The 27,741-nt window shown below is 51.6% G+C and overlaps 1 protein-coding gene across 6 annotated transcripts in view; it reads right to left on the minus strand.

Annotated features, from left to right (window-relative positions):
• The window catches only part of nhsa (Nance-Horan syndrome a (congenital cataracts and dental anomalies)), a 52,675-nt gene that overhangs the window by 16,295 nt on the left and 8,639 nt on the right, over positions 1-27,741 (minus strand). For 2 of the 6 annotated variants that reach the window (XM_028962236.1, XM_028962235.1), the window contains exon 1: positions 850-955. The exons of the other annotated variants lie outside the window; for them this stretch is intronic. In XM_028962236.1, coding sequence (XP_028818069.1) covers positions 850-886 — 37 coding nt within the window. In that variant the 5' untranslated portion in view covers positions 887-955. Of the gene's footprint in view, positions 1-849; positions 956-27,741 lie in introns of those variants that run through there. 6 annotated transcript variants of the gene reach the window in all.

A 27,741-nucleotide genomic window follows, 5' to 3' on the forward strand; every position in this document is an offset into this window, starting at 1 on the left:
AAAAAAAATCTCCACCCAATACCCCCCCCCCCCCCCACCTCCAAGAATAAAAACCCTAAACACACAACTCTACCAACAGCACAATCTCATACCTCACCAGCCATCCACAATTAGCACAGTTACATTACAACACTTACATTATAAATACGGCACAGAAGATCAAGGTGCAGTTACAGTTCCAAACCACACAGCTAAACCATCTCCACCCAATACCCCCCCCCCCCCCACCTCCATGAATAAAAACCCTAAACACACAACTCTACCAACAGCACAATCTCATAGACCACCAGCCATCCACAATTAGCACAGTTAAATTACAACACTTACATGATGAATACGGCACAGAAGATCAAGGTGCACAGTTACAGTTCCAAACCACACAGCTACCCCCCACCCCCAGGAATAAAAAACCTAAAAAACACACAACTCGACCAACAGCACAGTCTCATAGATCACCAGCCAACTTCCAGCAGCACAGTTACACAAGTCGACACAGCTAAAAAAACAGCACAAGAACAAGATGTACAATAGCACAGTCTCCGAGACTACGGAGGCATTTCCCCATCCCATCCCCCAAACTTCACCTCATCTCACCTCATCAGCCCAGACCCTCCTTCACCTGCAGCCACCCTCTAATCACCAGAGCTGCTCCTGACACGACACCGCAGCCACACACACACACACACACACACACACAGGCCCAAATGTTACCTATTTACTTAACACCACGCTTCACACTTTCCTACCGCAGACCAGGACAAAGCAAACCAGGAGCAAACCAGGAGTCACCGAGTCACTACACAGCACAGGATTAACTGAGACAACATCTGGTGGAACCCGAAAGTTTACCTCGGGACCGCAGTGGCACACAGCATCCCAGAGCCATGGCCCGAAGTAAAGTTGCTCGTCTCCCTCTGCCTCACGCAGCCACCGCCGACGTCCTCCTCATGTCCCTCGACCAGGGCATGCTGACAGACTGACCACCGTGTTGCTGCTAAGCTCCACTGGAACATCTGCAGAGCTCACCCCAAACAGGCCCCCACCCCCAGCACCCTTCACTCCACCACCCACCCCACCCCCCCAGGCTGGGAGTGGATGGTTCAGTCCGGGCCCTGCCGGACCGCCTCTAATCGCTTCATGCTCCGCTGGAGGAGTCCACTGGGCGAGAACAGGAGCGCTAATCCAGAGTTTGACCCTGAGAGCTTTCACTGCATACGCAACCTCAACAAAACACTACCAGGTTCCCCCATGTTGGAAACATTCTGATATAACAAAATGCAAATATGTTCTGTAAGACATTTACATTTACCAGATGGCCTTATCCAGAGTGACTTACAACCAGTAATTACAGGGACAGTCCCCCCCTGGAGTCTTGCTCAGGGACATGATGGTAGTAAGTGGGATTTGAACCTGGGTCTTCAGGTTCACAGGCGAGTGTGTTACCCACTAGGCTACTATCACCCTGTGAGACTGTTAGACGAGCTGTGGTTATGCATGACTGCCCTATAATGCACGTTTAACCCCCCAAAAGGGCCACGATCTGCAGTTTAAGGCCCCCTGAGTTAATCTGTGTAAAGAGATGCGTGTGGTAGGAGGTGGAACCGCTCCGTGAACCCCGAGTCACTGCTGTGAAACGTGAAACGATCAGAGTTCCACTACGTGCCCTCGGGCTGAAAGCCCTAAATGGCACAGCGTTTTTTTTCCGCTCCCGGTCAATCCAGTGAGCGGCTCTCCGGGGTCTGCTTAGGACACCAGGCGTCATGGTCCGGCTACCTCTCTTCCAATACACAGGGCTGAACTGAGATCCAGTCTGCGCATACACCAGACAGGAGCTCAGCGGGAGCCGCATGATAATACGTCACAGGCCACGCCCACTGAACAGAAATCCCAGCACGAATCCATTACATCGTAATAGAAATCTATTGGACCTCCACCACTGTCCCTGTTGTCTTTGTTCCAATTTTTTTTTGTTTGTTTTAGCTTATTGACAGTTGTGTTGTTCATATGAAGCCTCCTCCCCTTATTTCTTCCTACACTTTCTTCTCGTGCATTCTCGGTGGACGTCCATATAGCTGGAACAGCTTTCATTTTTTCAGCATCCATTATCTCTTCTGAAGCTTCCGATCACTCCGCCCGATGCTCGTGACGTCACTGCTTCGCGCCATGAGACCAGCGAAGGTTAGGGGCAGTTTTTTTCAGTGGAAAAGTGCGGCACAGTTGAAGAGGGGTAACGGAGTCATGCCGACTCTGCTGGAGCCCCGGCGAGGGGCGGGGCCAGCTCCACAGGCCTCTTATCATAATTGGAATACTAATCCGCTTTGAAAACAAGGATTGACATAAAAAGGTCCGACCGGTCACCTGCTGGTGGCTCGGAGGCGGACGCCAGGTAAAGGGACGGGGGACGGGGGACAGAGACGCTGGTCTGACCGTCAGGTCGTTGTAAATAACATCACAGTCCGGCATTCCGAGGGGGGCGCGGTTACAGGTCAACACATGGTGAAATGACCACACCCCCACTGTGAATGACCTGCAGCATCTGGAAAAACAAGACTTGTTAACACACACACACACACACACACAAAGCACTCTTTTTGAGGTCTGATTAGTGAAACACAATGACGGGCGCTCCGGTGCCAGGGGGCATGGAACAATTCCAGCCTCCCCACTTAATCCCCAGTAATCCGGAGCCCTCTCAGCCAATGCCGCCCTTGGCGCCACTGTGGCCCAGTGCAAGATGAGGGTCCACCAGAATCCGGGAGAATGCCTCAGCCAACCACCGGTCCAGATGCCCATGGGAGGAGAGGACCGGTTGGCCCTCAGGAGAGTCTCGTGAGGTCAAGCAGGACCATCGACCGTGGCTCTAGTACCTACTTTTCTACGGGAATGAAAACCGAATTCCTTCAACATGTTGTGAATTCAACATTATTCACCTCAGTCTGCTCACATGGTAGGAGATGATGGTCCTACAGACCGCCACACCTTCATTCCCACCTTCTCACAAACAGGTAAAGCTGATTTCTGATAAACGCTGAATCCAACATTGTGGATGGAAAACTAAAAAAAGTGACGTGGATAATCATTGAAACGTATTGGAAGGGGTGGAGCCAAACACTTACCGCAGCCCACCAGCGAGGGCAATAGAACCCTTTAACTGGTTTAAGCAAGCGGCCCCGTAATCAGATGGTTGCCGGTTCGAATCCCGATCCGCCAAGGTGGCACTCAGGTGCACCGTCCCCACACACTGCCCCCCGGGGGTGACGGTTAAAAGCAGAGGACACATTTCCCTGTGTGCACCACGTGCTGTGCTGCTGTGTATCACAGTGACAATCGCTTCACTTTCACTCCTTCATTTTCAGTCACCCACAGTACCAGTGGTTACAGGTACACAGAATTCAATGGATGCCATAGGAAAGCAGGACATTTTAACCGGCGAGCCCCATCTTGTCGGTCACAGTACAACGGTTGCGGGTTCTCCACCTGCCCCCCCCCTCACCTGGAACCGGAAACCTGATGTTGACGTTGCACAGACAAGGCATCAACGGTCAAATCTCTCGGGTACACGACATCAACCACGGTCACCCGAGAGAGAGAGAACTCCGTCAAGGCCCTCAGATAACAGCGTGGCACACCTGTCCCATTGTTCCTGCCGCGCTCCGGTCGGAACCCCTGATCAAACGCCGTGGGCGTGTCCCCCGCGGTTTCGTCTGGTATGTGATTGCAGGTTGCGGCAGACGCCCGTCTGCTCGGGCTTTCAGCCCCGTCGCCTTCTGCGCCACTCCACCAGAGTGAGGATTCACGTTCAGAGCCGGGAAAATGGTTGATGCTCAGCTTGTTGACGCTCAGCGTCATGGGAATTATCAGGATGAAAAAAAAAACAACTTATTAACGTGGAGTCGGATGATAGGAGCTAATGATGTCACCACTCGGGGGACACGCAACCCCACTTTGCATGCAGAACGCACAGCGGCCGTCAGCGTCTACATCTCTATAGACGCATGATCAGTAAAATCGCCATTTACCCGACGCCCTTAACCAGAGCGACTTACATTCAGTAGTTACAGGGACAGTCCCCCCCTGGAGACACTCAGGGTTAAGTGTAAAATTTGCGCCACTTTTGTGATGCCAGACAGGAGCACTTGTCCACATGCTGCACTGTAGTGCATATTCTTGTCATTTTTGTCATTTGTAAATGATGCATTGGACCGTTCTAATATAAATGCATCATGTGATTGACGTCCGTCACCCTGATTCATGAAGTTGTTATATTATAATTTCAGGCAGGAAGGAAACAGGAAGTAGTTCACCCTGATGGGTGTGGTCTGAATGGTACATGTGCCAGTGAAGATCCTGACCATGGCCTCCATGGAACGTGGCATCTTCACAGAACCGCACAGGCCCACGAGAGCATTGGCTAGTCCTTCAGTAGGATTCACAGCAGAACCCACGAGCCAAAGCGAAGCTGATGAAGAATCTCCTAGAAGAGGGAGAGTGAGAGTTTTCCCTGATGGTCAGATTTTTAGAACTCACTACCGGCCGGACTGAGCAACGCCGCTTCATTTTCAAAGCAGGAGACACACTGCCCCCTAGTGGACAGACAGTTCTGAGCGAATAGAACTGGGCTGTGCAGTCTGTCCCAGGCTCAGCTCCACAATCGAATCTCCTCAGGCCAGGAGACAACGCCGCTGATTGGTCGGACCAGGTTGGACTGCAAAGCCGTAACTCTGAGCATATGGGGTCTAACAGCACGAAATACGAGCAGAACCCCAAGATCAAAAGTAAACAGCGACCCACGGGGGCCCGTTACCGCCTAATTGGCCATCATCCTTCATCGGATGACCTGCAGGACCCTTTCTCCCCTCGCCGGGGGGCGGCCCGCACCCTGGCCTTTTAGTGTCGGGTCGGTGGAAGTGAAAGGGGGCTTGTCCACTGCTGAACTCCAGCCAGCACTTCATGCACATGGACCCCGACCTGCTGACCCCTACACACCCAATTATTGCGGCACGGAGCGAATGGCGTCTCTCTTTCATCCAGCGTTCTGGAATCTAGTCATTACAGAGACTCTCGTATTTCGACGTGACATAAACACACACACACACACACACACACAGAGGCGGTTAATTCAGCCTAGAACATCTGTGAGATGAAGAACCCCGATGGTGATGGATGAAATGACGAGAGCAATCTGGACAATGTTCACTCCAATCGTCCTAAATCCTCAATCTCCCATACTGACACCACAGATGTAATAAACGTCTCCACAAACCACAGATAATTTATAATGTAGGACACAAAAGTTGATCATATCAATAAAAGAAAAGCTTTTCTGGGTGGTAGTATCTGGTGGTAGGTTCAAATCCCACTAACTATCATCATGTCCCTGAGCAAGACACTTAACCCTGAGTGTCTCCGGGGGGGACTGTCCCTGTAACTACTGATTGTAAGTTGCTCTGGATAAGGGCGTCTGGTAAATGCTGTAAATGTAAATGAAAGAAAATATGGGAACAGATGCCAATAATGATCAGCCACACAGGTCCAGACAGAAAGATCAAGAACCTCAGACTGTGTGGAACTACGGTGTCATGGCCAGCGTTCCACCACCAAGCCCACGGGGCACCAAGGGGTCACCCAACCCAGAAGTAAACACACCCAAGGTCTAGGTCCCACGTAAAAAGAAGCACGACAAGTTCATTCATTGCTCGCTCATTGTAGATTATATATTTTTGCTGCTAAGCTTGACCTTAAACCCACGGTTTGACCCCGCCCCACGCAGGCAGCCTGGTTTCCGACTTCTCTCTCTGGATTGCCCTGGCTGTCTATGTTGCAGGCCGACCGCTTGGGGCAGTGGTGGTCTAGTGGTTAAGGAAGCGGCCCCGTAATCAGAAGGTTGCCGGCTCGAATCCCGATCTGCCAAGGTCCCACTGAGCAAAGCACCGTCCCCACACACTGCTCCCCGGGCGCCTGTCATGGCCACCCACTGCTCACTCAGGGTGATGGGTTAAATGCAGAGGACACATTTCACTGTGTGCACCGTGTGCTGTGCTGCTGTGTATCACAATTGACAAACACTTCACTTTAACTTTTAACGCTGCCCCCGTTCGCACCTCCATCTGCCCTCACGTCTCAACTCCTCTCCAGCCAGCCACGTTCCCTCACCCTTCGCCAGGGTAAGGCGGGCTTTACCAGCCTCCTCTCCTGCTGCACCGTCCGCCACAGAGCCCCACCGCTCCCCTTCTCTCGTGGTCCACAACATGCCGACGGCCTCGCCCACCTGTGCGCCACTTGAATCCCATCGTGACATATACGGAGGCACAAGGGGGAGAACGGGTAACCCTGGCAAGGTCACCTCAGGGGAATGGCGTTCGTTGGAGTTGTATTTGACCCCGCCCCTGGCTGCAGAACCTGCCCATCTGCACGTGTTTTTGGACGACACCCTCCCTTTCAGACATAGTTCAGGTTTCTGCATCTTCTAAAACGGCATGGTGCCGGCGAGTGGAACTTCAGAGGAAGAAAGAAAAGAAAGTGAAGTGATTCTCATTGTGATACACAGCAGCACAGCACACGGTTACACAGTGAAACGTGTCCTCTGCATTTAACCCATAACCCTTGGTGAGCAGTGGGCGGCCATGACAGGTGCCCGGGGAGCAGTGTGTGGGGACGGTGCTTTGCTCAGTGGCACCTTGGCGGATCGGGATTCGAACCGGCGACCTTCTGATTACGGGGCCGCTTCCTTAACCGCTAGGCCGCCACCGCCCCCTTCAGCGGGTTGCCCCTCTCACTCAGCTCAAAGGGCCACTGAAGATCGCATTAACGCCTAAGAGCTCTCCCACGGGGCCTGGCTCACACACTCTGTGTGTGTGTGTGTGTGTGTGTGTTTCACACATGCACTTGTATCTCTAGCCAGGCTGGATCCAGATGAGCCCCTCGGAGTGCTGTATTATCCTGTTCCAGGCAGATGAAATCAAACTGGATTATTATAAACGCGCGCAGATGCTTCTCAGGGTTCGAACGTCCGCAACGCGCCTTCACGGCAAAGTCAAAAATAAACGCCGCCGCGTCGCGCCGTGCCCGCCGTGACAGGCGAGGAAACTAAACACGGCAAATCTTCCATCCTCTGGCCAACGTGATGGCACCAGAGGAGAAGAGGTACGGACAACTCGATTTAAACATTTACTGCTCGTGGTTTATGCACTTAATGTGCCTCACCAAGGCCAACAAAACCGCGCCGAGCAAATAAATCCCACGTCTCCTTCGTGGCCTCGGATTGGCTCGTCTCTGTAAACGGGGCCGTTTAATTCTGAAAATCATTCCCGACTGACATCCTGTCCATCCTGAGGAGTTTTTTTTAACATTTTATAGACGTATCGGAGCACATTTACACCATTTCTGTGCGTGTGTGTGTGTGTTTAGTTACCTGACCTGACTTGCACACCGGGGAGAGCCTGGAATGTATGGAAATGTAACCGTAGAGTTATACAGGACCATCGGCATAACTTGTTAAAAGTATTTAATTCGACTTTAATTCGGATTTTAAAGGCAGACTGATTCAGATCAGTCAGAAGTTGAACAGGTTGCAGTTTCCGCATCGGGACCAGAGGTCAGGGGTCAACTCTTCAGGAAAGGCAGGGCTGTGACATCATGTCCAGACGTGGCTATGAATGCAGTGGGGTGAGGTGATGATGACACACATACACGCAGCGGGCACAAAGGACGGACAATTCCTACTGCCAGCTGCCTCGGCACAATCCGGCTTGGGCAGGAAGAGCCTCCGGGAACCACTTCCAGGGGTTATTAACGCAACACAATGGGGCGGATCACACACACAGACAGAGGGGCATCCAAAAGCGAACGGGGGAACTGAAGAAAGTAGAAGATTCTTGATGTAAAAACCCCTGAGCTCCGGTCTACATCCAGTGAAGCAGCTCTGACCTCCAGGAACGTCTGTTCTGTGGAAAGCCACAACTTTCCGTAACTTTCCCAAGCTTTCCGCACCCCCGGCCTGCTGGGCGGACCACAGCGAGTCCGCTCCGAATGGCTCGCGCGGCCCTCGCGCGCGATTCAAGATGACAGGAAGTGAGAACAGGGTGTGTGCGTGGGCGGGGCGGGGCGTAGGAAACAGCTGCGGCGGCTCAGTGTCGTACCCCCGGGGTGTTCTGGGAAAGGAGAGGATATATTTCCCGCAGCACCAGGCCCCGTGTTCCTCACAACCGACTGTCGGTACCAGCACGGCGTCCATACCCACGGGTTCGATTCCAACTCTCCACCGTTTCAACAGGCAACAGGTGTGTGTGGGATCGACTCCAGAGAATTCCGAAATTGAGAATGTCACAGTGCGGTCGCAGGGATGAAGGAGACGTGATTGTCACACGGTGACACAACCAAATGTGTGCTCTGCTTTTAACCATCACCCTTGGTGAGCAGTGGGCACCATGACAGGCGCCCGGGGAGCAGTGTGTGGGGACGGTACCTTCACCACCCCAGTGGTACCTTGGCAGTTTGGGACTGGAACCCGTTTCTTTACCCGCTTGTTCCCTCTGTGTAAGTGGGGTTGTTGCGTTATAATTTTCTGTATTACATTATTATAATATTACCTACCATCAATCAGAAAGGATTCTCAGAACAAATTCGATTTTTTTTTTGAGACGCACTAGTATATTTATGCACTTCCCAGAATGCACTTCACATAAAGAGTTCCCGCGAACTGCGCGGAGTCTCCTCAGCTACGGCCACCGTCACACTCAGGACGTCACCCCGTACTCGCAGCGCGGGCGTGTGTGAGGCAATGTGACGTAGCCTGGGCACGCTGTGTCGGTTGTGCCAGCGAATGGCACAGGGATGCCGTCGCCTCTGTTATTTTTAACCCAGTGTCTCCATGGAAACCGGCACATATGCCTGAAAGCCCAGGGCCTTTCTCTGCGTGTGTGTGTGTGTGTGTTTGTCTTTCAGTGCTTACAGCAACACTACACACACACACACTTCTTTTATTACAATGTCTGTGTGTCCAGCGTGTAAAAGTCTACTGTTGTTTGGCACATACATGTAGATGAAGAGATGAAGAGATGAAGAGATGATCTCTGACAGATGGTGCAGGACGTGGTGAAGGATCTGGAAAACGCACACATGCAGGAGAAGACGAGAGCAGTTAAGCTTCAACAACAGACCCTGCAGCCGTCAGACCAGGCCGGGTAGAAGTAACGTAGCAGAAACCGGTGGAGAAGACGCAGAGAACGAGAAGAAAGCGGACAAATGAACTGGTGGCCTGTAAATATGTGAATGGCAATCAGATGGAGACAAAAAAGAATGAACGTGTCATAATATTCGTCCCACAAGTGGAAAATTCTCATCTTCCATTACCGTGGAAGATGAGAGGCACCAAAAATCTACAGGGGCTTCAGGTGGAACCACAGTACATGATCTTCACGATCAATTTCAATCATCTTTTATTTCCAGAGTCCACGGAATCAGCACAGAAGCTCTTCTACGAGGAACTAAGTACCGGTGAGAGCACCGAAGAAGCGCCGATGCTTAAATCGTGACGTTCTCGTTCTTGATAGACCCACATAGAACATCTCACACACACACACACACACACACACACGTGCTGCAGCCTCAGCACCATCAACACAGGCTCAGGCATGTGTGATTGGTCAGGAGGAAATGTAGATGGGTAGCAACAATTCGGCAGAGTGGCACACATACCCTCCTGTTACCCCACCCTCCACCCTCGAGCTAATGACGGCCGCTGTCGTTATGGAGGAGAACTTGCAGAAGCAGCCAGTGGCGATGTTCAGTGTGTGTGTTCTCTCTCACACACACACACACACACACATATTAGGCAGCTTTGGCGCTACTCTGATCCCTGGAGACTGTAGGTCACACGATTTCCAGAATTAATTACAGAAATTCTCCTTCACTCCCGTCCCTCGGGCTCTGAAGATGTCCTCATACATCTCCGTGCAGGAGTACCACAGAACCTATTGCCCTGGAGATCCAGAGGCTGGAAAACATCGGTGTGACTTTCAAACCTTTGGACCCATGAAAACCCGCCATGGCCAACAGTGGCGTGGGTGTGGCAGGATGTTGTTGTAGACTCCTAATGCGGCATGGAGACAGACATGGACTACATGGATAATGGTGTCTTAAAACAAAACTTTCTTTACAGCTCCACCACAGTTCTGTTTTTAATAAAGAGAATGGCGCGTGTGGGGCATATTCACCGAGGTCACAGCAGAAATAAAGATATCCAAACAGGAAAAGACCGCTTGCTGATCGTCTGTATAGTGGAAGAACTACTGTATTACGAATGATAATAACATTTCAGAAGCAAAAACCAGTGCCCAGGTGTCCATCACCTACATCAATGTCCATCACCTCCCTTCTCCGCACTCCTAATGACCCTTGTACACAACGGTGATCACGCCCACTACCAACATGATTATTATTACCAAGAGGAAGAATGTACAGAGGGAACAGAACGTGGCCCAGCCTGTGGAACTCCATTTTAAGTTCGATTATACGTGACATTTTTAATTGTTGTCCATTTCTATTCCCCGAATGTCACACTCCCAATGCTGCACATTTGAGAGAAAAAATGTGCAACTTAATGATTCCCCTGAATAAGACACACACATAAAGTGAAGTGATTTTCACATGTGATACACAGCAGCACAGCACACGGTGCACACAGTGAAATTTGTCCTCTGCATTTAACCCATCACCCTGAGTGAGCAGTGGGCAGCCATGACAGGCGCCCGGGGAGCAGTGTGTGGGGACGGTGCTTTGTTCGGTGGCACCTCAGTGGCACCTTGGCAGATCGGGATCCGAACCGGCAACCTTCTGATTACGGGGCCGCTTCCTTAACTGCTAGGCCACCACTGCCCATAGAGAGCATGACGAGTGGTTACTTCTGGATTCGGGCGTGCCCTGCAGCCGTGGATCTCAGTCACTCTGAATCAAAGTTCCAGATCCAGCAGAACCCCTCGTCAGCCCATCAGGAGATCAAGGTGGAGATACGGCATCTTCAGGCATGTTTATTCAATTAGAGGGCCACCCACACGGCCAGTGGGACCACCTGAGACCACCTCAGCATGGCGGGTCAAGGTGGCTTAAGCCCATAAACCTGTTCTCATGCAGCCCAGACTCTAACACATGTCTACACTTTGAGGACCAGCATACTGAAATAAGAGCTACTGGCCGGCTCTGACCCCGGACTGGATTTCAATATTGACTAAAGGTGGGAACAGTTATCAGTATTCCAGATGTTATTACCATTCTAGTGACGCTGTGAAGCGAGTGGTTACAGGGATTTACTCATCTGTCCAGGCTTCTGACTGGAAATCTAGGAGAACCAGAACAACAGCCGTACTCATATTTATAGTTCTGTCTTTTGGGGTGGCCGGTAATTGGTCCAAATGATGATAAGTGATATCAGTGGCGTGAAAGTTGAGCGTCCACACATGGAAACACGAGCCAGGCCTTTCCTGGTGTTGCACTCGAGCTTCACACGAGGGCAGGTTGTTCGGAATCTCATTTTCGGGAAGCTTAAGAGCGAAAACCACAACAAAGCCGCAGCCTGTGTGTCTAAAGCACCTGTGGGACCGCAGCCAGGCAATAAAAACAGAGCAAACCTCTAAATCTGCGCTACTCCCTCCGTCCTCGCGTCTGCAGAGGCGTCCCTCCTGTCCAATCAGGGCCCGGGACGCCCCCTCCGGTACAGCTGAATAAACACGGGCCCCGGAGCTTAAAACCACTTCGAATTTTTGGACCGTCCACCGTCCTCCCGACAGCCATCCAATAAGATGAAATCGTCCTTCACAAGTCACCATTAGCGGTCCTCGCCGCGTGTTCGACAGGCTGTCTCATGTGTCGGTAACTTGCGGGTGGTGAAGGGGTAAAGGTTAAAGGTCAGAAGGGGAACGAACGGGCCTCGCCCCGAGCGCGGAAGTAAACGCGCTAAGTGCTTCCTGCCGGTGTGTTGTGTGACGCGACCTCGCCCGCTGTGGGCCTGAGGACGCGGTGCACGAAACGCGACTCTCCAGGGGGAAGTCGCACGTGGTCTGTGTGCGGTTAGAAAGTCCCGGAAAAAAAGGCTTCCCAAAACTTCCCTCCGAGTGAAACGTGTGACGCCGAACGTTTCGCAACAGCACAAATATTTCCGCAACAGAAAAGGCGAACGGGCCCGAGGCCGCCGCCCACCGCCGGCCCGAGGCCCGGCCCACATTCAGCGGGCTGTATCTGGGCAGGGGTTCTGGGACTTTTCCGGGGCTTCCTGAGTCCGTTGTTTCCCGCCGGGCCGCTGTCTCGCTCCGAGTTGGACTGAACGTGGCCCGTTTGGCAGGGGGAGGGTCCCTCTGAGGCACAGTGTCATTTGTCACATCAGTGGCATCCCTGACCTATTTACGGGCGTGTCTTTTGCAAGCCCAAAAGTGGCCCATTCTTTGGCGTGACCGATCTGTAATGACAATAAAATGATCGGATACGAACAGGAATTATTCTCCCTACTGCGTAGCACTTTGGGCAACATGCTTCGTAAATAAATTTGCCGCGCCTGAAGACGGCGACTCCGGCGTCACCGAGCGGCGCATCAAGGTGTTTCATAAATTCTGCAAGGCGGGGAGGAAATGAAAAACACCAGCCTGCCTTTCAAGCACGCTAATGCATCACCATGGAGATTACCGCTGCTCTCTTGGAGGAGACGCCGCGCCGGCGACGCTCCTCACTGGCTACTGGCAACTTGGGAGGACCAATGAGGGAGGAGACCTCAAAAAAAAAACGGGGAGGGGAGGGGAGGGGAGCCGGCGGAGGGCTGCTGGAGGGGGATTCACCTCCCTCCCCCAATCCCACCAGGCCGAGCGCTCAACACGCACACACTCCGGCACCGTAGGGCAGATATTAGAGCGGGCAGGAGGGGATCAAAGAGACCCTCTGTTTACCTACGCCGCCGAGCTTACCGCGCCCGTCCCTTCCCAATGACCACGTTCCCAAACAATCCGGCCGCCCAAGAACAGTGAGAGAAGGATAAACAGCGGGACAGAGTATGATGGGTCCAGACTGGGGGTGTCGAAATTAATCTCATAATCTCCTCGTCGATTAATTATTAAATTATTATATAATAATTTACGTTGCTTGGTGATTTTCTGGTGAATTCTAGTGAGAAAGTCGGGCCGGTAGTGACTTTGGCACTTTGGTGGTAGCAGCCTAGTGGGTAACACACTCACGTATGAACCAGAAGACCCAGGTTCAAATCCCACTTACTACCATCGTGTCCCTGAGCAGGACACTTAACCCTGAGTGTCTCCAGGGGGGGGGCTGTCCCTGTAACTACTGATTGTAAGTCGCTCTGGATAAGGGCGTAATTGTAAATGTAAATGGCACCCTGATCTGAGTACAGCGTCGCTCCGGGTAGGAGTTTGACTTCTGAACGCTGTACGTGTTTTAGCTGCATCAAATGAGGTTGACGTTCAGTGAGTCCAGGAGCAAGCGTCACGGCGCCACATATGGCCGAAGTACCGGGGTACGGCATTAGTTTGCCTAGTGGGTAACACACTCGCCTATGAACCAGAAGACCCAGGTTCAAATCCCACTTACTGAGTCCGCTAAATTCCATAAATGTTAATGTAAATGTAACTTTAGTTTGGCGAACGGCGAGCATCTACCGTCACCTCGGCCATCTGCCCGGACAGGGTGTTTCTAACACTCTCGACTCGCCAGAAGCGACACCTTCGCACGATTTTCAGCGCTGCCAAACCCAAGGGGGGGGCGGGGTTCCTTCACAAGGGGATCTTATGCCGCTTTCACAGTTCATTTTCCCGCCGAGCGTAAATGGCGTCTCAGCTGCTTTTGTTCATTTCTTCTCATGAATAATACACCACTGACAGAGTTGGCTTTTAGGCCGTGATTTCTCCCCAGGACACCCTAACAAAAGAGAAACGTGAGGAAAACGGTATAATGGGAGAGGGCCGTTAAAATCCGGGATTTGGCCTTCCGAAGGTGGACGTCTGCAGAGGATCTGGAAAACCATTCAGCCCAAGAGGAGGAGAGACGGGCCTATAAACCGGCACCGGGCACCTGCTGGTCACCAGTCCCCCGCCCGCTTCTAGTAATTCCTCAATCCAGCCAACCACAATTCTGGATTACGGTACCAATCCCGGTGAGGACACTACACTCTCTCTCCTACTCCCTACCAACAGGGTGGTAGTAGCCTAGCGGGTAACACACTCGCCTATGAACCAAAAGACCCAGGTTCAAATCCCACTTACTACCATCATGTCCCTGAGCAGGACACTTAACCCTGAGTGTCTCCAGGGGGGACTGTCCCTGTCACTACTATTTGTAAGTCACTCTGGATAAGGGCGTCTGATAAATGCTGTAAATGTAAACATGTAAGTGTTCAACTTGGGCTGTAATAAGCCCCGCAATAAACAATCTGAACATGTTAAAAAGTAGGTGAGGAATTACGTACATCTGAATGTACGTAATGCCTGATGACACCAGGTTCTGGACGGACACCCAGTCCTTTAGGGAAAGCGACGCCACGGGGTCACGCGAAAGCGGTAAATATCCGAGCGCCCTTTCTAACGCTGCTGCGTGCAGGGGGGGGGGGAATTTAATGCACTAATGCGGGCAGTAGATTACAAATCTGGATCGCACTTCCATCAGTCACTTATCACGTGCCCGAGCAGATAATCCCGGCGGTGGATTTTCGTCATCGAGCGGCAAGTCTCGGTCCCACCCCAGTCCAGTCTGGCTGCGGCGTCCCTGAACGTCTGAAGGGCTTTAAAAATCCCCTCTGGCGGGAGGGGATGAACCGGTTCGACAATGACGGCTTTACGTCCGACACACTTCACTTGATTACCTCCGTCTGACGGCCGCTCGCCGATGACTTGCCAATACGGCAGGCTGACGCGGCACTTGGCGGCCGTCCCGGGCGGGACGGACCACGTGAATGCAATAACAAGGCCGAGCTCTTTCTCTTTCTAGGGATCTGAGCCGATGGCACGTGACTAAGCTCCAGCCAGAGCGTAGAGGAGAAGGAACACGCCGACCACAAGCATCCCGGCCTTCCTGCACCGGGCTGATGCCGACATTAATCTCGAAGAACGTAGAGGAATGTTGCGTCAGCAGAAGAACGCGGGGCCCTTCAGCGGGCCTCATTGTTTCCAGGAAACTTTCCTTCGTTCCATAGCGGATCCCATGCCGGCCATTATGCAAGGAATGAGGTCTTGGCCCTGTGACCTCCACACCGACCGGCAGGAAAGAGCCCGGCGCTGATAGCCATGCGTGCCTTTCCATTGTTCTCAGAGTGGAAGACAATGGCCGTGACCCCGGTGACCTCTTCAGTAACGTGGATGGCCAGGATGGCGGTGCCAGCGCTGAGACCGACGAGGACGTCACCCTGCGAGGTTCGGCACCCTGTTACCGGCCTGTTTCCTGCTGTTGAGCGAAGGTCCATAATAAATCAGATTAAATTACGGCTAATTAATGGATCGGGTCCGGTATCTGAAGCTCAGGACCTCCAACACACGGTCGAGTCGCTGCAGCTTGCCTGGAATCCACCTCGGAGGCTGACGTGACTCAGATGTTCAGTGCGGGGTCCGCAGTCACATAAACACACTCAGTCACACGTGCAATCATAACAGTTTCCCACACCGGCTCCAGGATGTCCTTGTACAGCCACGGCCGCGGGCTTCATCTTTTATGGTGACGGAGAACAGAAGCGGGCCACTGCAGGCCATCAACTACGTGCACTGTCCTTACACACACACACACACACACACACACACGGCATTCTTTTAACGACCATTACAACACGAAGCAAATCAAAACGGCAAAATACCAGAAGTCCTATTGGCACAGACCAGATTACACAGGAGCACCACGAGGACGTACTAATTCAGTACCAAAATGCTGGCTGCCATTGGACGGTGACGCGTGGCCTGCTGGCCAATGGCCTCGTTTCGCATTGTTTTGGGTTTTGTTGTCTACACGGGACAGACCGCAGCCCACTTTCTGGCGGAGGACAGGCTCGCATGTGGACCCCTGCCGACAAGTCCGCCAGGCGGAATGATTCGATTGTGCCACCCAACCCGCCCCGCCCTGTAGCCCCGATATGACTCTGTAGGCCACTCTGCTACTCATTAAACAATCAGTCTCCATAGCAGCTTTTAAATTAACCACCCTGAGAACCAAACACCCACCCGTACCACACACACACACACACACACACACACACACACACACACACACACACACACACACACCAGTTCTTTCTCAAGAGACCTTGGTGTGCCGGCGCAGGAATTTTTATCACCACACCTTATTAAAGCCTTTCAAGCCGCAGTAAAAATCCCAGTCTGGGGTTGAAAATGGTGCAGGTTTATAAAAGCCCCGCCCTCCCCGTCCGCAAACGGCACCCAGGCGCACGTGTGCCGCCTTCCCAGCGCCGTGGCATAATTAGGAGTTGGCAGCCCGAGCGCGGCTTGCCCGGCAACACCGCGGTGCCGGAGTTCAGTCCGCTCGGTCCGGTCCAGGGTTTCCGCCGTGCTGGCCAGCCGCCGGCGGAGCAGAGTGCCAGGCAGACTAAACTGTGGCAGGTTGTCTGGAGGAAGCTGGAGAAGAGAATTTGGGGCGTAATTACTCCACCTTTATTACAAAACCAGGCCTGCGCTTACCCCGACACTCACCAAACCAAGGCAAATACTACATTTTCACCATGAACGTGGGACTCATCATCAGTGTAAATGATGATGACAACTAACGGACTATTTTTTAACACGAGTCTGCTTGTGGTGTAATTTACCATCGTGGACCACACGTGATACGACTACACCTCGTTTTTAGAACCTTTTAACGCCCGCGACCTCTCACTGACCCCAGCCTTCACAGGGCAGGTACGAGTCCAGTTGGCCTTCTCATGAGGCCCCAGCCAAACATGCCTTTAGAGGGGGCGGAGTCCTGAACACACACGATAAGCCACTCACAAGTGAGCGAGATACGGTAAGTAGTTACAGCCCCCCCCCCATCAGTATCCTGGAGACAGAGTAAGTATGTAATGTGTGTGTGTGTGTGTGTGTGTGTCTCTATTCATACAGTCCTTAATGCTTGACAGGATGGGAAGGCTTCAAGAAAGATTTGTTTCCTGCGTGCGGAGACGCCGGAAAGCTCTGGGAACCGCGAGCGTGGTTAGTCTGGCTTCGCTGGCCATGACATCACAGGGGGGGGAGGCAGAAGAAGAAGACGAGAAAGGGAAAGTATAACCGTCACCAAGCGAGAGTGTGGGAGTGAGAGGTCAATAAGGCGGGCCGGTGACGTCACCAAGACCAGAACGTTCATCACATCCCAGCAATTCGCTGGATTTACGGCCCGCCTAGACCATCATTAAATCATCAAGTTAAATCAGGTCTATCTCAAATCAATCACACGACTCCATAATACGTGATTAATCCTAAACGAGTACAAGGTACAATTAGTAATTAAGTGCTGTGCACAATTTAAAGCATACTGTAAATCAATATTGTAAATCTAATTTATTAACCATTATAATTAATACAAGCTAATACCACAATTAGCTGCTATTACCAGTAAAAAAAATGCACAAATTTTCATGTGGAGATCATAGGTGTTATAATTGACAATATCAACTACATTGATTAAATACTGATTGAAGTTCAGGGCCATTAAATCAGCGGCACTTTTTTCAAATTGTCTAAGATATAGACACAGATTAAACCCACGGGAGGGATTTCACGTCAGATTTAATCCGGACGGTTACAGGGGGATTTATGACCTTAAAAAAACCAGACGGACGTTTTTTTTTTGGTTTGTTTTGTTTTGATTTCAGCGGCCATTGACGGAGGAGTCGGTTCTGAGACCTTAGCGGACTTCCATCCAATCGGTACTGCCGATGACAAGGCAGAAATTCAAATGAAAACACATTTGCATGCACCGGTGGCTGATTGGTGCAGCGTGGGTCGGTTGCCCCGCCCGCAGCACAACAGATGCCATGTGAAAGCGAGGGAGGTGGGGCGTGCGAGTGGAATATTAATGAGCGCCGGCCGTCTGGCCTGTCTGGAGCGACAAAGTGACACAGATGAGATTACAGACTTCTACACCAACACAGGACCCCCGAAAACAGGTCGATTATAGACAAAGGAGGGCGGTCCCGTGTAGCCCCAACTTGACAAATGGAGCTACAAATTCACATTCATGAATGCAATTCTGTGATATAAAGTAAAAATGGGGTTTGCATGTAACTGGGTTATGATTTGTAGATGGTGCTTCTCAGCGTAAATGTTAGTGGTGAGCCATTTTGATATTTGCTTGTGTGATAATGAAGCGCATCATGATTTATACCAAAATCATAGATTGATTATTTAGGCAGGACAGTAATTATAATATCAAAAATGTAATGTGTGGTTCTAGTCTGGAGTAACTATGTGGTTCGGGTCTGGTATTAATATGTTGTTTAGGTCTGGTCTGTGTGGTTCTAGTCTGGAGTAACTATGTGGTTCTGGTCTGGTATTAATATGTTGTTTAGGTCTGGTCTGAGAGGTTCTAGTCTGGAGTAAGTATGTGGTTCGGGTCTGGTATTAATATGTTGTTTAGGTCTGGTCTGTGTGGTTCTAGTCTGGAGTAACTATGTGGTTCTGGTCTGGTATTAATATGTTGTTTAGGTCTGGTCTGTGAGGTTCTAGTCTGGAGTAAATATGTGGTTCTGGTATTAATATGTTGTTTAGGTCTGGTCTGTGTGGTTCTAGTCTGGAGTAACTATGTGGTTCTGGTCTGGTATTAATATGTTGTTTAGGTCTGGTCTGTGTGGTTCTAGTCTGGAGTAACTATGTGGTTCGGGTCTGGTATTAATATGTTGTTTAGGTCTGGTCTGTGTGGTTCTAGTCTGGAGTAACTATATGGTTCGGGTCTGGTATTAATATGTTGTTTAGGTCTGGTCTGAGAGGTTCTAGTCTGGAGTAAGTATGTGGTTCTGGTCTGATTTTAATGTGTTGTTTAGGTCTGTGTGGTTCTGGTGTAGAGTTCTACAGAAACAATGCTCCTCTAAATGATGGAACAGCAGGGTCAGAGGTCAACATTCACCTGACCCTACAGAACCTGGATTCAGCTGGTGGGTATTCAGTTCTCTGGAGGACTGGAGGACCACAGAGGGCCTGTTGTCCCCTGAGATTCCCAGCCAGTCAGGACACAAAGCGTTCCTCTCCTAACGGCTGTGGCGCCCGGAGATTTTCCCGGAGCTCACGAGCTTGGTTCCTCATGGCAGCAGAGTCTCAGGAACACCAGCGGTGCGGCTCAAGTGAACAGGAGCCTTTGAAGTGAAACCAGAGAGATCTCACTTCAGGAACGAGCGATTAGGCTCACTTGTAGAAACAGCAACCTGAAAACCAAAACCAAGCACCTGTGTGTGTGTGTGTGTTTAAGTTCTCCTTCTTCTCAGATGAACCTCTTCACATTCATCACAAGTCCTTTCCGTCAGATTCCCCAGACCTCTACTGCCTGTCTGTCACTGTCATCCGACAACCCAGTGACCTCTGGAGACCCCCATTCTGTCCCTGTTTACGTTGCCCCTCCCACAGACACCCATGACAAATGCCGGCCATGTGGCGGGACGCAGTCGACCCTAAAACAGGGATATTACATGCATGCACTTTTATTATGTTTTACAATGAACAAGTCCGTCAAAGTCATTCAAATTCAGCAACCAAGGTAAGACATTTTCTAAAATTCCACAAAACAACGTCCATCATTGTACATCACCGACTAACACTATTCATAACAATGTGTTTAGGACGTGGACATTTCTGATCGTCTTCTCAAATGCATCAGAATAACCACAACATTCTAAACCCCCTATTGTTTTGTGAATTGGCCCATAGTCTGTGAGGTCAGAGGTCTTTAAGCTCCATTCTCTTCCCTCCACCAAAGACATCAAACAAACAAACACTGTGAATCTGCAATAAAGCCATTAGCATTTGTCGCTTGGTCTGCTAATGATTTCCTTTCATTGCCTCTATAAAATCCGTCCGGTGGGACCAGGAACGTGTCTGATAAGATCTTGGTTCAAACCAGGCCTGGACCAGACAGGCCACCTGAGGTTCAGCCCAGAGCCACAGACGACACCAGGGTCACGGCAGGTCCACCACGGTGGAGGTGACTGGTTTATGGCTGCTGTGGCATGGGTCTTATGGGTCATTTCAGGGACAAGGCAGTAGGGCCTTTAAAAGACTTGGCCAGATTATAAAAAAAAATAAAACGGTAATAAAACCGTTCAAAAGACACAATCCTGCTGTTACTACTACACACGCATCGAAAAGGTATACGGTTGAAATGCTATAGCCATCTATAAAGAGTCACAAGCAGACACAGCCTTGTAAGTAACACCACTGGACCATGGGGTTAAAAAAACATTCACAGCGTAACGTGGCGTGCTGGCGATTAAAGATAACGCCTCACAACCGACACACAAAAGACACTCTGGGATCCAGAATTTACATTTACATTGTACATTTACAGCATTTATCAGACACCCTTATCCAGAGTGATTTACAATCAGTAGTTACGGGGACAGTCCCCCTCTGGAGACACTCAGGGTTAAGTGTCTTGCTCAGGGACACGATGGTAGTAAGTGGGGTTCGAACCTGGGTCTTCTGGTTCATAGGCGAGTGTGTTACCCACTAGGCTACTACCACCCTGACAGGTTATACGCAGGGTAGTACATAGTTTCAGGGACAGTCCCCCTGGAGACACTCAGGGTTAAGTGTCTTGCTCAGGGACACGATGGTAGTAAGTGGGTTTTGAACCCGGGTCTTCTGGTTCATGGACCACTAGGCTACTTCCGGCCCTATTAAAGGAGTGTCTGGGACGCGAACTGCCGTACACGACAGCGGCGGGCCACACTTCACTTCCTGCTCTATAAAGCTCGCGCTCCGCCAGAGGGCCGTCGCCTGCCGAGGCCACGTTCGGAGACGAGGACGTCCGCCCGAAACGTCCTCAGCTGTCCCCAGTTTACCCAGCGCCGCCGCACCGCAAAACAAATCTGCTGCTTGTTAGCACGTGTAGCCACGGAACGTGCTGAGACGCCGCGCCACGCCTAACGCTCCGTAACGACTCCTGGCGGGGGGGCTGATGTCGGCAGATCGCTCGGCCCGGGTACGAAGCTCCCAGACCAGATACTGCATCAGGAGAACAGGTTTTACCGCCATCAGAATCGGAGGGGATCAGCCAGACCACCTCTGGAGCCACGTTATCTAGAACTCTCCAAATTCCTGATAAAGAAAGTAAAAAAGAAAAACGTATTTATACCCAGTCGCAGACTGCACGATGCTGCAAAGGGCAGAAGGAACTTCAGGGTGTGTCCTCAGACGGCTTGCCATGTCACGCAGTCACGTAACATCTCGCAGGGTCTTCCCGTGGGCCGTCAGGCCTGAAATGTGTGCGGCGGAGGAGGAGGAGGAACGTTTCTGCAGGACCCGGCGAGCCGCACAACAGATTATCCATCATCTACCTTTACAAACGTGGCACCGAGGCCTCAACCACCTGAAGACTTCTTAGCGTGTTAACGATCAGAAGATTTGTCTGTTTATTTATTTATGCATGTAAACTACATGTAATTACTATTATTACTACATGTAATTACTATTATTATATCGCATTCAAAACAGCTAAATGGGCACGGTGCAGTATGCATATAGACGCACCCCAATGTGTGAATATGCCTGTGTTCACCATATTGTTCTGCAGCAACGGAGGTAGCGTGGTGAGAAAACTCCCATGATGCTCGGGTGCCTCGTTAGAGAACAGGGCCTTCTCAATCACACAGTAACGTGAGCCAGTGCCGTCGGGGGAGAGAACAGATCAGGAAGGAGAATAAGAAGCTCCCGGGGGGGGCGTTCCTGAGGGTTCTAGCGGTCCGGATTGTTCCCTGGAACGGCACCAACGTCAACAGTGAGCCACTCCAGCCCAGGAACAGGCGGTAAATAACGGGCGGCGCAGAAAGCCACGAAGCCGGGGCTTTTACTACATTACTGAGTAAATGATCGCCGACGGTGACTTTCGTTACTCTCCTCGTCCTTCCGAAGATGGAAAGAACCGAATTGTGCAGAAGAAAATCCAGCAGGAGAGCGAGTGAAGCGAGGGTGTGTCTGAGGACGTGCAGTGGTGCCATGAGAACAGGACCTGAATGGAGACCGTACTACTCCGTTAAACTGCCATGCCAAGCAGGGTGGATTAAAACTCGGATTAATTGGCCGTGTGACGCGGGAATGACATCACTCTCCTTTTCTGCCACCGCGGGGTTAAAACAACACGGTCTACAGACTCGAGGATCGGGCCCCCCCCCCCCAGATTTGAACCCCCAGGAGATCAGACGCCTCTAATCTCCATCGGGGAGACAAGCGGTGTCCCTGCCCCGGACCGCGTGGCCAGGCGGGACATCTGCAGAGGTACAGATGGCGTCCCGAGTAATTTGGTTGGCCGAGGGGGCGGGGCGGGGCTGGTATACACTTTCGTTCGTGGGTGGTTAACACACGATGCGATCCGGATCCACTCGAGTGGAAAACCCACCGGGCGCGGTGAGTGGTTTGGGGGCGGGGCGGGGCAGTTACAGATTTCAGCGTCATATCTGCAGAGTGACCAGCAGCAGGTCCCTTTCCAAAAGGTCAGAATTTCGGGATTCCTGGAAGGAGCCTACACGACGTGACATTTAGCCGAAGCCCTCATCCAGAGTGACCCGCCCTCGCTGGAGCAACTCGGGGCCAAGTGTGGCGCTCACTCTAACCCACCAACCTTTCCACATAATAATAACCCCGTCCTCACGCCAGATTGGTTAATTAAAAAGAACAAGACGACAGTATCGGATAGTCGGATTCTGAGCCTGAAGGCTTGTAAAATACTCCAGGAAGGGACATCGCACCTTGTGAAATTCTCTGTTGGTGTCACTAATTGAGTCACGTATCTTTTCGAGGTTTAGACAGGACATGAGGTCCCTGCAACTTGAGATTTTGATTTTGTTTCAAACCCACCAGTCCATTACCACCTTTCGCAGCAGAGGGAATAAAGACTTGCACCCCTAAACGTCGAAATACAGGGTGGGCCATTTATATGGATGCACCTTAATAAAATGGGAATGTTGGTGATATTAACGTCCTGTTTGTGGCACATTAGTATATGTGAGGAGGGAAACTTTTCAAGATGGGTGGTGACCATAGTGGCCATTTTGAAGTCGGCCATCTTGGATCCAACTTTTGTTTTTTCAATAGGAAGAGGGTCATGTGACACATCAGATTTATTGGTAATTTCACAAGATAAAACAATGGTTGGTTTTAACGTAACTTTGTTCTTTCATGAGTTATTTACAAGTTTCTGAGCACTTATAAAATGTGTTCAATGTCACCAACTGTTCCCATTTTATTACGGTGTATCCATATAAATGGCCCACCCTGTAGAATGAAATGTTGTGTAACAAACACACGCGCCGCGAATGAATGACTTGCGCACAGTCCTGCCGACGACACGGGCCTCTCCGCGTGGACTTGACCTCTGATGCCCCCTGCCTGGGCGACTGGCGAGTGTTCATCATCTTTCGGGGAGAAGCAGCCTCCGTCACCCCGCGCCCCTTTCCCTTTCTTTCCGGGGCCTAATGACTCGTGGTAACTTCCCAGCAGCCTGCCAGATGGTGACCCTCGCGCCAAAAACAAAAAGGGAAAGCGGCCGTGCAGGGCGGGCCGGGTGGGCGGGCGAGCCCGGCGTCACCATGGCAGCCGTTCAAGAGCCTGTTCTCAATTAGAGTTGCGCAACCCTCCGTTTTTAAGGCTTTGGCAGGCGTCTGCGGCTCTCCCCCCGCACTCGCTGCTTGTGCCGGTGCGGCCCGCCTGCTGGCTGGAGGTTCCGCTCCGCGACGCCGACACCCGGGCTAACGCTAGCCGTAGTGCCGGCGCCACCAGGTGTTAAAGGCCGAGAGCGGGAGGAGGGTGTTGGTGAAGATCATTTCACTTCCACTTATGAATGAAAAGCCACACACACACACACACACACTCACACACACGCCGCTGCATGTCAAGGTTGCCAGGTTCCATGCAGAAAAAACAAAGGATGCCAAGCGTTCACTTTTAAACGGAAAAGTAAACTGAATGAAAAAAAACTTTCGATTGTGAACCTGCTTCGTGTAAAAGCTGTCAGGCCACCGCAGTGTTCAAAGCTAGTTTTCCAGAGTACTTTCTAGCCTCGGATATGAATCCTCCCACTGCTGTATCTCATAATGCAGTTGCATTATTAAAAAGTGACCAATAAGCACCGATAATATAGCCTAATTACCCAAAACTAAAAAAAACATAACTTTGAACTGAACTGGTGTCCAGCTAAAGTTGCCAATTATTCCCCAACACCACCGTTTATGGCACAGTGAACGTTTTAAAAGTATTAGTCCTTTGGTAGTAGGCTAGTGGGTAACACACTCGCCTATGAACCAGAAGACCCAGGTTCAAACCCCACTTACTACCATCGTGTCCCTGAGCAAGACATTTAACCCTGAGTGTCTCCAGGGGGGGACTGTCCCTGTAACTACTGATTGTAAGTCGCTCTGGATAAGGGCGTCTGGTAAATGCTGTAAATGTAAAAATGTAAATGTATTAGCAAAAAAACGTGTATTACAGTTTGCATGAGACTCTCGGTCGCGAACGGGTGCCGTAATAAACGGACTTTCTTCACGCGACGATTCACCGTGACGAGACCACAACAGCGAGCCACAGCGCTGGCAGCTAAATTGGAATTTTCTGCTTTATTCCAGATGTTATTTACTTTTTCATGGGCCGGACCATTTGTCTGGTTCCCCCGCAAGGCCGGAAAACTCACCGGCGCAAGTACGAGAAGGCTGCCCTTCTGTTCTGGTTTCTTCTGCAAACCAATGACGTTTTATTACCCTATTTATTACTCTGTTTGCCATCAAACCACAATTGTTGCCGTATAAAAGAGGGCGGGGTCTAGTAAACCCACACGTGCTTTCGGTGCAGCATTTTCCCGGGATCCATGGCGACGGTGGCGGAAGCGTGAGTGACACACCGGCCCGTGTCTGCGGTCGGACAGCGTTCCCTGTTAACGTCAGGCCTGTGCCGCACACGCCGTTTTTTTCCCTCCCCGACTCCGGAGCGCCGGCGCGGCAATTATGAACTCAGCGTGGGACGTCTGGCCAAGCCAGAAGCACCGGAGCTCTGGGAAGAGCTTAAAGTCGCGGCATTTCGAGCGATCGTGATGGAAACCGGCCGCCTCCCTCCCAGCCCGTAATGACCCTCGCACGCCAGGGACGAGCTTTCTTCGTGTGAGTGGAAGGAGGGGGTGGCCTGCAGGTACTTTCCATGGCGGGCCCGGAAGACCCTGCTCCGGGTCAGACGCGCTGCGCTCTTCCCGGAAAAAAGTCCCGGATTCCGGGAAGACCGGGGTGAGAGTGGGAGCGTGACGGCGTGCGGCGTCGACGGATAATGGAACCTAATCCCGCTCTACATCAAAAGCGGAACATTTGCGGAGTAAAGCGCTGCGTTACGTAATACGAAGACTAACCGGGCGGGCCGGTCGGAGAGCCGGCAACACTGTCGCTTTCACGGAAGGCAGATGGCCAATCCCGAGCCTCCGTAGAACAAACGTGTCTGTGCGCGTGGGGGACTTTTTGTGAATGCCGCTGTTTGTCGCCGATTCTAAAAATAATGAAACGGCGACCATGGGCTCTCGGCACGGCCGGCAGCCGTAGACCAATAATTCCAAGTTCAGTGGCTGGAACGCAACGCAGGGGTAACGACTTCATCCCCTGAAGAACGGCGCCCCCGTTACGCCAATTACCAGGTCCTGAAATCCTGTTCGGTAACAAGGCCGTCACAAACTAGTTAGCCTGGCGGGTAACACACTCGCCTGTTAACCAGAAGACCCAGGTTCAAACCCCACTTACTACCATAGTGTCCCTGAATAGGACACTTAACCCTGAGTGTCTCCAGGGGGGACTGTCCCTGTAACTACGTACTACCCTACGTATATTGGGTGGTTGTAACATAGTGGGTAACACACTCGCCTATGAACCAGAAGACCCAGGTTCAAACCCCACTTACTACCATCGTGTCCCTGAGCAGGACACTTAACCCTGAGTGTCTCCACTGTCCCTGTAACTACGTACTACCCTACGTATATTGGGGGATTGTAACATAGTGGGTAACACACTCGCCTATGAACCAGAAGACCCAGGTTCAAACCCCACTTACTACCATCGTGTCCCTGAGCAGGACACTTAACCCTAGAGTGTCTCCACTGTCCCTGTAACTACGTACTACCCTACGTATACTGGGGGGTTGTAACATAGTGGGTAACACACTCGCCTGTGAACCAGAAGACCCAGGTTCAAACCCCACTTACTACCATCGTGTCCCTGAGCAGGACACTTAACCCTGAGTGTCTCCAGGGGGGGACTGTCCCTGTAACTACGTACTACCCTACGTATATTGGGGGGTTGTAACATAGTGGGTAACACACTCGCCTGTGAACCACAAGACCCAGGTTCAAACCCCACCTACTACCATTGTGTCCCTGAGCAGGACACTTAACCCTGAGTGTCTCCAGAGTGTCTACTACCATTGTGTCCCTGAGTGTCTGGTGTAAATGTAAATGTAAAACGCTCACGCGTGCAAGACAGCGTGCAAGACACTGCAGAACTGCACAACGTTCTGGGAGAAGTCCGGAACTCGACACGCTCCTTCCACTTCTCCTCTCAAGGAGCAGAGCCATGCCGCCTGACCTCAGAAGGCCCCACGTGAACCACCCTACACACACAAAACCACATCACACTGCCCTGATTGAGTATTAATGTGCGGTGCAGGCCTTTGGACTCGGGCCCTGGCGGGGTCCGTCTGTTGAGTTTCGGCCCGGGCAGCCTGGGTCCACGGAGCCGTGAATCCCCGTTTTTGGTCTCAAATATTTGTAACTGTGGAGCAACAGGAAATGGACAAATGCGTGACGCTGCAAACAGCGTCTAACGGCGTCGGTTGTCGAGAAAATTGACAGGAATGAGTGGATGAGACCCGGGAATTATATATTTCCGGGAAATATGTTTCCATAACCGGGTCTGGCGGACACAATGAGGCCCGAGGCTGTGTGGGCGTGGCACTCTCACCTCGTTAACGTCAAGGCGCGGAGACAGGCCCGCAGGGAGCGGGGCATTCCCTGCCCATCAGCTCGGGTGTCTTGGGAAGTTCCCACAGACGCGGGGCAGGCGGCTGGATGGGGCGGGAACCCGATACCCGAGCCGGCCGTCGCGCGGCAACATATGGGACGGATTGTCTGTCCGCTCGCGTTTCGGCCGCACGTACGGCCCGTAGGACTCGCCGTTGCTCGGCGGCGGAGCCGAGCTCGGATCGGGGCCAAGCGATCGGCATCACGCTCCTGTGGTGAATTGCATCTGTCTGCGTCCATGAGTGTCCCTGACAGGGAGTGGGTGAATAAAGGCATCTTGAATACCGGAGAGTCCCCAGAAAGGCAAGAGAGACTGACAGTGGGGACGGTTAGAAAAAAAAAGAAAAGTGGAGGGAGATATTTCAACCCCTTTCTTCTGTCCTCAAACCGCGTATACAACCTCATCCTTCGACTGAGCTTTCTGGCATCAGTGATGAGGCATGCCTGACCGCGATAAAACGCCGGACACTATCTTTCACTTCCCTTCTAGCCGGACGTGCAGTCTTACTCGTGCTCAATGGACGAGGGACCTCA

Source organism: Denticeps clupeoides, chromosome 19, assembly GCF_900700375.1.
Source record: "Denticeps clupeoides chromosome 19, fDenClu1.1, whole genome shotgun sequence".
Classification (NCBI taxonomy): Eukaryota; Metazoa; Chordata; class Actinopteri; order Clupeiformes; family Denticipitidae; genus Denticeps; species Denticeps clupeoides.